This window comes from Myotis davidii, unplaced genomic scaffold (genome assembly GCF_000327345.1).
Source record: "Myotis davidii unplaced genomic scaffold, ASM32734v1 scaffold1206, whole genome shotgun sequence".
Classification (NCBI taxonomy): domain Eukaryota; kingdom Metazoa; phylum Chordata; class Mammalia; order Chiroptera; family Vespertilionidae; genus Myotis; species Myotis davidii.
In genome coordinates this window covers 28,151-41,731 of record NW_006297217.1, presented here as the reverse complement: position 1 = coordinate 41,731, position 13,581 = coordinate 28,151, and the positions used below count along the sequence as shown (strand labels likewise).

Below are 13,581 nucleotides of genomic sequence, written 5' to 3'. Positions count from 1 at the left end.
AGGTTCCCCATATGAGCAAAATCATATGTACTCGTCTTGCTCTGACTGATTTCACAGCATAATGCTCTCTAGGTCCATCCATACTGTCCAAAAAGACAAGATTTCCCTTTTCATTTTTTATGACCAAGTAGTATTCCATAGCTGTTTTATCTACTCATCTACTGATGAACACTTGGGCTGCTTCCAAAACTTGGTTATTGTAAATAATACTGCAGTGAACATAAGGGTGCACATTTTCTTTTTTCAAATTTGTGTTTTGGGTGTCTTCAGCTAAATTCCCAGAAAGTGGAATCAATTGGTCATAGGGCAGTTCCATTTTTAACTTTTTGAGTTTACTCCATACACCTTTACACAGTGGCTGCACCAATCTGCATTCACACCAACAGCTCACGAGGGTTCCCTTTTCTCCACATCCTTAGCAACACTTGTTTGTTGATTTGTTGATGATAGCCATTCAAACAGGTATGATATGATATCCCTTTGTGGTTTTAATTTTCATTTCTCTGATGATCAGTGACATGTCCTCTTTGACAAAGTGTCTATTCAGTTCCTTCACCCATTTTCTGATTGTATTGTTTTGTGTTGTTTGTTTGTTTTTTGATTTTGCGGTTTGTAAGTTCACTATAAATGTTGGATATTAAAGCCTTAGCAGATGTATCAGCAAATATGTTCTCCTGTTCAGTGTGTTGTCTTTTAATTTTGATGATGGTTTTCTTTCCTGTGCAAAAGCTTTTTAGTTTGATGTAGTCCCATTTGTTTATTTTTTTCTTTTGTTTCCCTTGCCCAAGGATATATATCAGAAAAAAATATCGCTATGAGAAATGTACAAGATTTTACTGCCTGTGTTTTCTTCTAGGATTTTTAGGGTTTCAAGTCTAACATTTAAGACTTTTTAAAAAATAAATATTTTTTATTTATTTCAGAGAGGAAGGGAGGAGAGATAGATAGAAACATCAATAATGAGAGAGAATCACTGATCTGCTGTCTCCCGCACACTGCACACTGGGGACTGAGCCTGCAACCCAGGCATATGCCCTGACCAGGAATCCAACTGCAACCTCCTGGCTTCCTAGTTCATAGATCAATGTTCAACCACTGAACCATGCCAGCCGGGCTAATATTTTAAGTCTTTAGTCCATTTTGAGTTTATTCTTGTGTGTGGTGTAATAAAGTGGTATAGTTTCACTTTTTTACATGTATCTTCTAATTTTCCAGGCACCACTTATTTAATAGACTATCTTAAGTCTATTATATGCTTTTGTCTCATTTGTCAAATATGAATTAATTATAAAGGTGTGGATTTATTTCTGAGCTGTCAATTTGGTTCCATTGTTCTATATGACTGTTTTTATTTCTTCTTATTTTAAAAAAATTATCTTTATTGTTGAAAGTATTACAGATGTCCCTTTTTTCCCCATTGATCCCTTCTAGCCTGCACCTGCCCCCTGCCCCAGGCCTTTACCATACTAGTACTATTGTCTGTGTCCATGGTTTATACATATATGCATATAAGTTTTTTGGTTAATCCCTTCCCACCCACCCACTCCCATCTTCCCTCAGATTCAACACTCTGTTCCATGTATTTATGTCTCTGGGTCTATTTTGTTCATCAGTTTATTTTGTTCTTTAAATTTCCACTTATGTGTGAGATCATGTGATAGATGTCTCTTTTTATGCCAGTACCATGCTATTTTGATTACTATGGCCTTGTAATATAGTTGATATCAGGTAGTATGATTCGTACAACTTCGTTCTTCTTTCTCAAGATCACTCACTGTTGCTATTTGGGGACTTTTATGATTCCATATAAATTTTTGGGATATTTGTTCTAGTTCTGTTAAATACATTATTGGTATCTTAATAGAAATTGTATTCAATCTGTAGATTGCTTTGGGTAACATGAACATTTTAATGATAGTCATCCTTTCTATCCATTAACACGGTATTTGTTTCCACTTATTTGCATCTTCTTCAATTTCTTTCTCCAGTGTCTTATAATTTTCTGAGTACAGGTCTTTTACATCCTTGGTTAAATTAATTTTTAGCTATTTTATTCTTTTTGAAGCAATTGTAAATGGGATTGTTTTCTTAGTTTTCCTTTCTCCTAGTTCCTTTTGGGTGCATAAAAATGCAACTAATTTCTCAATATTTATTTTTTGTCCTGCTACTTTACTAAATTCCCTTATCAGTTCTAGTAGTTTTCTGGTGGTGTATTTGGGGTTTTCCATATACAGTATCATGTCGTCTGCAAATAAGGACAGTTTTACTTCTTTCCACTTTAGAAGGCATTTGTTTTACTTGTGTGATTGCTATGACTGGGACTTCCAGTGCTATGTTGAATAAGAGTGCTAAAAGCAGACATCTGTCTAGTCCCCAGTCTTAAGGGAAATGCTTGTAGTTTTTGCCCATTGTGTATGATCTTGGCTGTGGGTTCATCCTTTATGGCCTTCATTACATGTGGTATGTTTCCTCTATTCTCACTTTGCTGAGAGTTTTTAGCATAAATGGGTGCTGGGTTTTATCAAGTGCTCTTGCTTTCAGTTTTGAGAAACTTGTGGATTTAAATTGACACAAAATAACATTTTCCACACTGCCTTATTCCCTTCTCTTATGCTATGGGGACATTATTTACCACTGTGAAAACATTCTTTAAAATTATTTTTGAAATTTGTAAATTTAGAAGTGTGGCTAGATTTTAATGAAATTTTCTAAAATCTTCTTTTCCAGAGCAAAACTTGGAATGCCTCAGTTTCTTAGTGCTGAAGCACAAAGTCTTCTAAGGATGTTATTCAAAAGGAATCCAGCAAATAGATTGGGTATTGCTTATTTTCTTAGCTTTTGTATCAATATACTGCAGGCTTTGGGATGATAATTATAACTTTATGTTTTCTGACTTAAGTTCTTTTACTGCTGCTATTTATACCTAGAACTTTGCATTTTGTATATGCAATGATTACAGTAAATTCTGTATGTCGATGATTTAAAAATAGAGTGGTCTAGTTATTCAGTATTTCTGTTTGATATATATATAATTATATATCATATGCATTCATTTTTTGAAATAGTTCACAGACTTGTATAGGTAATCTTTTTTGATTTTTGAAGATAATTGTTTTGTCCTTCCAATATTATTAAATGTAAATATTATGTTTCTATAACTTATTACTTGGCCACTTTCAGGTAGCCTTACCCTAGACCCAGATGTAATCCTTTCATCTACCCTATTTATGACCTTATGTTAAAATTTCAAAGTCACTTTATTATGTTGTACTTTTATTTTGACCTATAGATATGAGGTCATAGGTTCAACTATGAAGAAAATGTACCTAAATTCAAAGTTGTATTAAACATGATTTTGATTCGATTTGGAAGGCATTTCAATATTTAATTTTGTTCTATGTGCTTCAATTTTTTCACATTAAATTGAAAGAAGCAATTATAATAAAAGATAATATGAGATGTCTTAAACCTTTCACTACAAGGAATCGATAAAGTGTGTGTATTGCTCTTTATAGATCACAGCTTAAAAGCCAGGTATAAAGATTTTAAAAAATTACACCAGTAAAAAGTCTTTCTGTTTTTATAGGTTCAGAAGGAGTTGAGGAAATCAAAAGACATCATTTTTTTGCAAATATTGACTGGAATGTAAGTTCACTAGAAAATTTGTTACTGAGTAACTTTAATATGAGTAAACGCTGAAGAGTAAATTGTAACATATTGACTTTGCTGGTTAACTAAATTCATTTGTTTTACTAGTATGGGATTATTTTTATTGGGGCAACATTGGTTAATAACATAAGTTTCAGGTATGCAACATTATAATTTGATATCGGTATACACTATAGCATTCTCACCATCAAAAGTCTAGATTCCATCTGTCTCCATATAATTAAACCCCTTTACCCATTTCCCCCTCCACCCACTTTTCTTCTGGTAACCAATAATCTGTTGTTTGTATGTATGAACTTGTTGTTTTGTTCATTTTTTAATATTTCAGTTATGAATGAAATCATGAGGTTTTGTCCTTTACCACCTGACTTATTTCATTTAGTATAACCCTCAATATCCATCTGTGTTGTTCCAAATTCATCCACACATCTTATAGTTCAAGGTAATTGTTATGATATGCTACCACTTTAAGTAAAATTACCTGGAACCAGTAAATGTGTGGATGATATTTAGTAAGGTTTTGTTTCTCATTTATTTTACCTGTTAAGTATGTGCTAACAGGTAAAATAAATTCTCCCCTATTCTAGGTTGGAGAATGTAGAAGAGGAAGAGAAAGGGGAAAATGGATGAATGATAGCACAGTTCTTATAGCAAATTAATTCTAAAGAATCTAAGATGTTATTTAATTTCAATTGGTTCTTTGTCATGTGTTAGGAAAAATTACATTTCTTAATAAGTGAATGCTTTTGTACAGATATTTCACTAAATTTTGAGAGAACATGAAAATAGAAACATGCAAATTTCTATTAAGTCTTATCAAGAATTTTTTAAAGGTGCAACTCTTAAACTAATATTTTCTTAGAAAAACCCATTTTGTTTTCTGTTTTACAAATTGCTTTATGTATTTTATGTACTATCAATAATCATAGGTTTTTTTATTTTCTAGTTCTATTATTGGTATTGAAATATTTTTCAAAAGAAAAAAATCTCTTAAATTCTAAGTCATATACAGAGGGCCACTATTAACTGATTAAATCATTGTTACATCTGGCTTATAGAACATGTTTTAGAAGGCTATTTTTATTTTTTGTGGAAATCATTAGTATTAATTCCCTAAATCGCCACTCAATTACATAGTACATATGAGTTCCCTTTCATATATCTGTTGCATGCCTCTTTTGGTGTCTTGTAACTCCTTGTAAATTTTTTTTTATAATGTTTCTCTATTCTTCCTTTTTTATATACCTAGAGAAACTGGAAATTTTTATTTTCCATCATTCTTTTTTTTCATGTTTATTGTATTCAGAGAAGAAGAGAGAGGGAGAGTTAGAAACATCAATGATTAGAGAGAATCATTGATTGACTGCCTCATGCACGCCCCCTACTGGACATAGAACCAGCAACCCAGGCATGTGTCCTTACGGGGAATGAAAGGAGACCTCCTGACCTATAGGTTGATGCTCAACCATTGAGCAACACCGGTCGGGCTCCATCATTTTTATATCTAAACAGTTTATATTCCTTGGTCTTGATTTAAATAAAAAAGACTGGAATGTTTATGTAAATATAAATGAAAATTGTGGACATAAGAGAAATGGAAGTGTGAGAGATCCCCTTGGCCTCTCCCAGTGAAATTACAACATGTAACACGTAAACAATTATAATTCAACAAAGAATTCCCTGCTCAATACAGAGGCCTGCTTGAGAGACCTGCACATAGAAACATCTAAACGTGGGCAACCAGTAATAAACTGGGATATGAGAAGGGAGGAAAGCACAGATACAGCCCTGCAGCGGGGAGCTTTCAGCGCATCCTGGAGAGGGGAGGAACCCAGTGGTTGCAGGCGCTGCCTGTGGCCTGGAGGAACAGAGAATTGCAGGGTGCAGTCCAATAGGCAGAGCAGCGAGGAGATGTCTAACAGAGCACTGGGTTCTGTTCTGTAACCCTCTAATGTTGGTCAGGACAGTGGTGTTTCTGACAAAGAAATAGAATCACAGAGCACTGTGGCATTTGGACTCTCCCAAATTCTCCTCCCCTTGCTCTTGGATTTGGGTCAAGGATCACATTATCTGTAAACCAAGATCTATTTCAGCAGAACTGCTGTTTCCCTCTATAATGATCCCCAGGTGGGGTGCGTGGGGCAGGACCTCAGGGAAATCAGGGTTTGCCATTATGTTAAGGACAAAACAAACCCCATCCTCCAAGCTTTGCAGCTGCACAGTCTTAAGGAAACCCTGGGTCAAGACTAGGAGATCACAGAGCTAAAAATTCTTGCAATTCAGCACAATCTACTGGAAAATAGTTGAAAAGCCTCTTCACAGGAAGCTATTGTCCGCCATTAATATGGACAGATATAAATGACTAGGCAAAGAGAACAGCAAATACCCTGAATAATCATGGTAACAAGGTTGATCAGAAAGAAAATGAAAAATCTCCCAAAAGCAAACTGGGACACATGGAAAGATGTGATATAAATGCCAGATTTCAAGATCGCCGTTCAAAAAATACTCAATAGAATGTGAGCAAATAGACAGGAATTCAATGCCCTCAGAAAACAAATCAATGAACAAAACAAGTACTTTACCAATGGGATTGAAACTTTAAAAAAGAACCAATGAGAAATCCTGGAAAAGAAGCATTAATTAATGAGTTTAAGAGTGAACTACTGAGCATAGGAAACAGAGCCAACCAGATGGAGGAAATAATTAGTGATATCGAAGAGAAGAATCTAGAAATGACGCATGGGGAAGAAAAGAGAGACCTGAGCATAAAGAAAAATGAAAGAGGTCTACAAGAACTATCTGACACCATCAGAAAAAGCAACATTAGAATAATAGGCATTTCAGTGGAGGAAGAGAGGGAGTTGACAATTACAGAGAGTCTATTCCAGGAGTGGGCAAACTTTTTGACTCGAGGGCCACAATGGGTTCTTAAACTGGACCGGAGGGCTGGAACAAAAGCATGGATGGAGTGTTTGTGTGAACTAATATAAATTCAAACTAAACATCATTACATAAAAGGGTATGATCTTTTATTTTTTTTTTTTTTTAGTTTTATTCATTTCAAACGGGCCGGATCCAGCCCACGGGCCACAGTTTGCCCATGGCTGGTCTATTAAAACAAATAGTGGATGATAACTTCCCAAAGCTATGGAAAGAACTAGATCCTTGAATCCAAGAAGAAAATAGAGCACCTAGTTACCTCAATCCAAAGAGGTCCTCTCCAGCGCTCTTCATATTAAAACTGTCAAAAATTATTGACCAATGACAAATTCTCAAAGCAACCAGGGAAAAGAAGGAAGGGACTTACAAAAGAAAACCCATCAGAATTTCATCAGACTTCTCAGCAGAAACTATACAAGTCAGAAGAGAGTGGGAGCAAATAGGCACAAGTCAGAAAGAGAGAAATTACTGGCCACAAATAATATGTTCAGCAAAATTTTCCTTAGAATATAAAAGAGAAATAAAGATGTTCCAGACATGCAGAAATTGAGGAATTTTATCACCAGAAAACAGCCATTGCAGGCAATGCTCAAGCGCTTTATTGTACCTGAAACAAAGAATGTAAGGTCACAAGACTATGAGTAAGATCACCAAAAACTTACAGCATAAACAGGCATAATTTGTGAGAACAAAAACATAAAAGGGGAGGGGGTAAAAGTCTAAGCTGGCATAGGAACATGAAGATGAGATGCACTTAAAAAAAAACCAAATTAAGGTATATATGAAACTTTACTTTTTAGAAACCTAATGGTAACCACACACAAAATTCTCAAAACAGGACAGAGCTTTAAAAAATTTGGAAACGGAGGGAAGTATGGAATACCACACAAACAAAAACACACAGACAGAAACATAAAGAACCAATGAAGGAACAGAGCTACCAGAAAACAAAAGATAAAATGGTTATTGGACATTCTCATACATCAGTAATTATCCTAACGGTAAAATAAATAGTATAAATTCACCAACAAAGAGACACAGAATAGCAGAGTGGATAAATAAAACAAAATCCAACCACATGATGCCTATAAGAGACACATCTAAGCTGCAAATACAAAGGTAGGTTCAAAGTAAAAGGGTGGAAAATGATTCTCCAAGCAAATAAAATCTATAGAAAAGCAGTTATAGCCATATGTATATGTGACAAAATCGATTTCAAGATGACAAGAGACAAAGGTGGACACTTTATAATGATAAAGGGAATACTACATGAAGAAAAAAATAACATTCCTTAACATACTAGAAGTCCAGTACACGAAATCGTGCAGCCACGTGCCTCGCCACGCTCACCTGCCCACTGTCCTGCCTGCCTGCTGGCCACCAGCCTTGCTGCAATCAGAGCCTATGGGTCACACCATGTGAGCCGAAATCGCGTGAGACCCTAGACCCACCGCATGAGGTGGGACCCCAGAGCCTAGACCCACAGCACGAGGTGGGACCAGACCCCAGATCCCAGACCTGCCATGCGAGATGGGACCCCAGACACCAGACCTGCCGCATGAGGTGGGACCCCAGAACTGCGGTGCCACGAGGCTCATCAATGCACCTCTGGGTGACTGATTCTGTGGTCATTATGGCATTACGGCCACAGGCCTTTTATAATATAGATATGCACCCAACCAAGGACCACCGAAATATATAAAACAGCTACTCACAGAACTATAGGGAGAAACAAATCCAAACAAAATCATAGGTGGGGACCTTAACACTCCATTGACAGCTCTAGACAGATCAACCAAAAAGAAAATCAATAAAGAAATATTGGCCTTAAATGAAACACTAGACCAAATGGACATAGTTGACATTAACTCAACCTTTCATCTCAGGATATCAGATTCTACATTCCTAAGTGCACATGGAGTATTCTCAAGGATAGACCATATGTTGGGTCACATAACTAGCATCAACAAATTCAAGAGGCTTGAAATCATACTAAGAATATTCTATTTTTTTAAAAAATATACTTTTTATTGATTTTTTACAGAGAGGAATCGAGAGGGATAGAGAGTTAGAAACATCGATGAGAGAGAAAAATCAATCAGCTTCCTCCTGCACACCTCCAATTGTGTATGTGCCCGCAATCCAGGTACATGCCCTTGACTGGAATCGAACCTTTCAGTCTGCAGGCCAACACTCTATCCACTGAACCAAACTGGCTAGGGCTAAGCATATTCTCTAATTATGATGCCCTGAAATTAGAAATCAACTGCAAAAAGGAAGTAAAGAAACCCCAAAATCTGTGGATATTAAACAACATACTATTAAAAAATGACTGGATCAAAGAAAAAATAAAAGATGAGATAAAAAGATATATAAATAAAAATGAGAATAAGAATATAACATATCAAAATTTCTGGGATGCAGCGAAAGCAATAATAAGAAAGATTATATCATTATAGGCCTATCTCAAGAGACAAGAGAAATCCCAAGTAAATAATCTAACATCACAGCTTAAAGAACTAACAAAAAAAGAACAAAAGCAACCTAAAGTCAGCAGAAGAAAGGGAATAATAAAAATTTGAGCAGAATTTAACAGTATGGAGAAAAGAAAAACTATACAAAAATTAATAAACAAAGAACAACCTGGTTCTTTGAAAAGACTAATAAAAATTAACAAACCCCTGGTTAACCTCACAAAGGAAAATAAAGGAAAAGATCCATATAAACAAAATCAGAAGTGAGAGAGAAGTCAACAGAGACATCACAGATATACAAAGGATCATACTAGAATATTATGAAAGACTATATGCCATCAAATTAAATATCCTAGAGGAAATGGATAAGTTGCTAGAATTATATAACATTAGAGAGACCCTGTGCATGAAAATTCATGCACTGGAGGGGGGGTCCCTCAGCTCGGCCTGCCCCCTCTCACAGTCTGGGAGCCCTCAGGGGCAGGAGGAGACCCAGCAACCAGGGGAAGGCAACGGCCCATCACACCTCTGCTGCTGCCACTGCCGGTAGTGCAAGCCTTGGCTGGCCCAGGTTACTTGAGCCTTGGGTGGCTCTGGGTGGCTGGACAGCCACCATCCTAGGCTTGCCTGTGCCTCAGGCCAGCCCTGGGTGGCTGGGGGGCTGAGGGGACTGGGGGTCTCCAGAGGTAAGCATGCGGAGTGGCTTGCTGTGCACCTGCCACCCTGGTGGGGCTGAGAGGACTGGGCACTGCCATCTTGTGGCTGTGGGCACCTCCGATCTTTGAAGGAGGGTCAGTCTATTATCATAGTACCCTCCTTATTGGCTGTGGGCGCCACCATCTTTCAGGGTGGAATGGTCAATTAGCATATTCCCTTATTGGCTGTGGGAACTGCCATCTTTGAGAGCAGGACACTCAATTAGCATATTCCCTCCTTACTGGCCAGTAGGGGTTGTGCAGTAGGCATCTGATTGATGTTTCCCTCTCATTGATGTTTCTAACTCTCTATCCTCTCTGTAAAAAAATCAATAAAATATATTTTTTTAAAAGTCCAAGACCAGATTGCTTCACCAGTGAATTCTACTAAACATTCAAAGATTTGAAACCTATCCTCAAATTCTTTCAAAAAATTAAAGAGGAGGCAATTCTTCCTAACACATTCTGTGAGAACAATATAACCCTGATACCAAATCCTAGTAAAGATAACACACAGGAAAAGAAAAGCACAGACCAGTATCTCTGATGAATACAGATGCAAAAATCCTAAACAAAATACTGTTAAATCAAATATAACAGTACATCAAAAAATAATACGATAAGCTGGGGTTCATGCCAGGGGCACAAGAATGGTTCAACATATGCAAATAAATCAATGTACTGAACCACATTAAGAAAAGGAAGGATAAAACTCATATGATCTTATCAATAGATTCAAAATAAGCATTTGATAATATACAACATTCATTTATGATTAAAACACTCAATAAAGTTGGAATAGAAAGAAAGTACCTCAACATAATTAAGGACATATGTGATAAACCCTCAGCTAATATCATTCTCAATGCTGAAAAACTGAAAGCTTTTCCCCTAAGATCAGGAAAAAGACAAGATGTCCACTGTCACCACTCTTATTCAACGTAGTGCTTGATGTCCTAGCCACAACAATAAGGCAAGAGAAAGAAATAAAAGGCATCCAAATAGGGAAGAAGTAAAACTGTCACTTTTTGCAGGCATGATGTATATAGAAATCTCTAAAGACTCTACCAAAAAAATGATTAGAAACAATAAACAGATACAGTCAAGTTGCAAGATTCAAAATCAATATGCAAAAATCCATTGCCTTCTTGTAGACTAACAATAAAACATCAGAAAAAGACAATAAAAAATAATTTATTTTGCAATTGCAACAAAAACAAAAAAATTCCTAAGAATAAACTTAAGAGTGTGAAAGACCTACATACTAAAAATTACAAAGCATAATTAAAAGAGATTGAAAAAAATACAACAAATGGGAAAATATTCCTTGTTCATAGATTGGATGAACCAACATAGTTCATCCCATATTTCCCAAAGCAATATACAGATTTAATGCAACCCCATCAAAATAAGAATGTCAGTTTTTAAAGACATAGAAGGAGAAATCATCAAACCACAAAAGACCCCGAATAGACAAAACAATTCTGAGAAAAAACAAAGCTGGAGGTATCATGCTAACTGTCTTCAAATTATACTACAGAGCTACAATAATCAAAACAGCATGGTATTGGCAGAGAAATAGACAAACAGATCAATGGAACAGAATAAAGAGCCCAGCTACAAATCCGCATGTATATAGACAGATAATTTTTGACAAAGGAGCCAGGAACACACAATGGAGTAAATAAATTATGCTGGGAAAACTTGAAAGCCACATGTAAATGATTGAAACTGGATTACATTTTGTCCCCATGTACAAAAATTAATTAAAAATGGATCAAAGACCTAAATATAAGATCTGATACAATAAGTTACATCAAAGAAAATTTAGGTACCAAATTTGTGGACCTGGGTTTTAGAGAAAATTTTATGAACTTGACCCCAAAGGCAAGGGAAGTAAAGGCAAAAATAAATGAATGGGACTATATCAAACTATAAAGCTACCGCACAGCAAAAAAACACCACCACCACCACCACCACCACCACCACCAACAACAACAAAAACCCACAACAACAAAACAAACAGGCAGCCAACCAGATAGGATATGACATTTGCAAATAGTAGCTCCAACAAGGTTTTCATTTCTAAAACATATAAAGGACTCATAAGACTCAACATCAAACAAACAACCCAATCAAAAAATGAGCAGAGCAGCTATAAAAAAAACATCTTCCAAGAAGACATACAAACAGCCAATAGATATATTAAAAGATGTTCAACCTCACTGGCAATTAGGGAAATACAAATCAAAACTACAATGAGATACCACCTCACACCTGTTTGAGTGGCCTTTTTGAATAAGACAAGCAATAACAAGTGTTGGAGAGGTTGTGGAGAAAAGTGAACACTCATTCACTTCTGATGGGAATGTAACCTGGTACATCCACTATGGAAAGCACTCTGGTGAATGCTCAAATAAATGAGAATTGAGCTACCATACGACCCAATGTTCTCTCTGATGGGTATATGCCCAAAAAACTCAAAATCATATTTGTGCAAAGACATATGAACCCTATGTTCATTGCAGCAATATTCATGGTTGCCAAGACATTAGAAACAACCAAAGTGTCCTGGAATATGGGGACTGGATAAAGAAGATGTGGTACATATACACAATGGAATACTACTCAGCCATAAGAAAGAACAACATGGATGGACTTGAGAATACCGTGCTAAGTGAAATGTCAGTCACAAAAAGCTAAGACCTATATGATTTCACTAATGAGTGGGATATAAAACTGAAACTTGTGAACACAAATAGCAGTGTGGTGGTTGCCAGAGGGAAGATGTTGGGAGGGGAAGGGTGTCCTAGTATCTGGAGACAGGAGAAAATTTGATTGGGTAATGGGTACAAGGTGCAATATACAGATCTTATAACAATAGAAACCCACACCTGAAACCTATATGTTCATGTTGATCAATATAATCCCATTAAATTTAATAAAAAATGAAAATAAAATTACTTTACATAATATTCTATTAATTTTCTACTACTGTGTGGGTCTGTGAACTTTTTAAAAAAAATATATTTTATTACAGAGAGGAAGGGAGAGGGATAGAGACTTAGAAACATCAATAAAAGAGAAACACCGATCAGCAGCCTCCTGCACACTCCCCACTGGGGATGTGCCCGCAACCAAGGTACATGTCCTTGACCGGAATAGAACCTGGGACCCTCAAGTCCACAGGCCAACGCTCCATCCGCTGAGCCAAACCGGTTAGGGCAGGTCTGTGAGCTTTTAAAACAATGTAGATTTTCCCAGAACATTAGATGTTCATATATTGCAAAATTTTATATATCTTTCATTAATATATCAATTTTAGGAACTTAAATGGTATGGCAAGGTTAAATTTTGGATTTCTATAATAAGAACCCTAGGTGATAACTTTATTGCATATTTTTTAAAAATTCTTTATTGTTGAAAGTATTACATATGTCTCCTTTCCCCCCCATTAACCTCTCTCTGCCCACTCCCACCGCCCCCCCCAGCACAAACCCTCATGCCCCTGCTGTCTGGGTCCATTGTTTATACTTATATGCATGCATACAAGTCCTTTTGTTGATCTCTTACCCCTCCCCTCCCACCCTCCTTGACCTCCATCTGAGGTTTGAGTCTGTTCCATGCTTCTCTGTCTCTGGATCTATTTTTATTCCTCAGTTTATGTTGTTCATTATATTCAACAAATGAATGAGATCATGTGATATTTATCTTTCTCCAACTGGCTTATTTTGCTTAGCATAATACACTCCATGTCCACCATGTTGTTGCAGATGGAAGAGTTGCTTCTTTTTTTTTTT

The 13,581-nt window shown here is 36.4% G+C and overlaps 1 protein-coding gene across 1 annotated transcript in view; it reads left to right on the top strand.

Annotated features, from left to right (window-relative positions):
• Positions 1–13,581, top strand: part of RPS6KA6 (ribosomal protein S6 kinase, 90kDa, polypeptide 6) — a gene marked incomplete at its 3' end in the record, with an annotated part of 162,078 nt that overhangs the window by 122,005 nt on the left and 26,492 nt on the right. The window contains exons 11-12 of the mRNA XM_015569967.1: positions 2,728–2,816; positions 3,587–3,645. Coding sequence (XP_015425453.1) covers positions 2,728–2,816; positions 3,587–3,645 — 148 coding nt within the window. The remainder of the gene's footprint in view (positions 1–2,727; positions 2,817–3,586; positions 3,646–13,581) is intronic.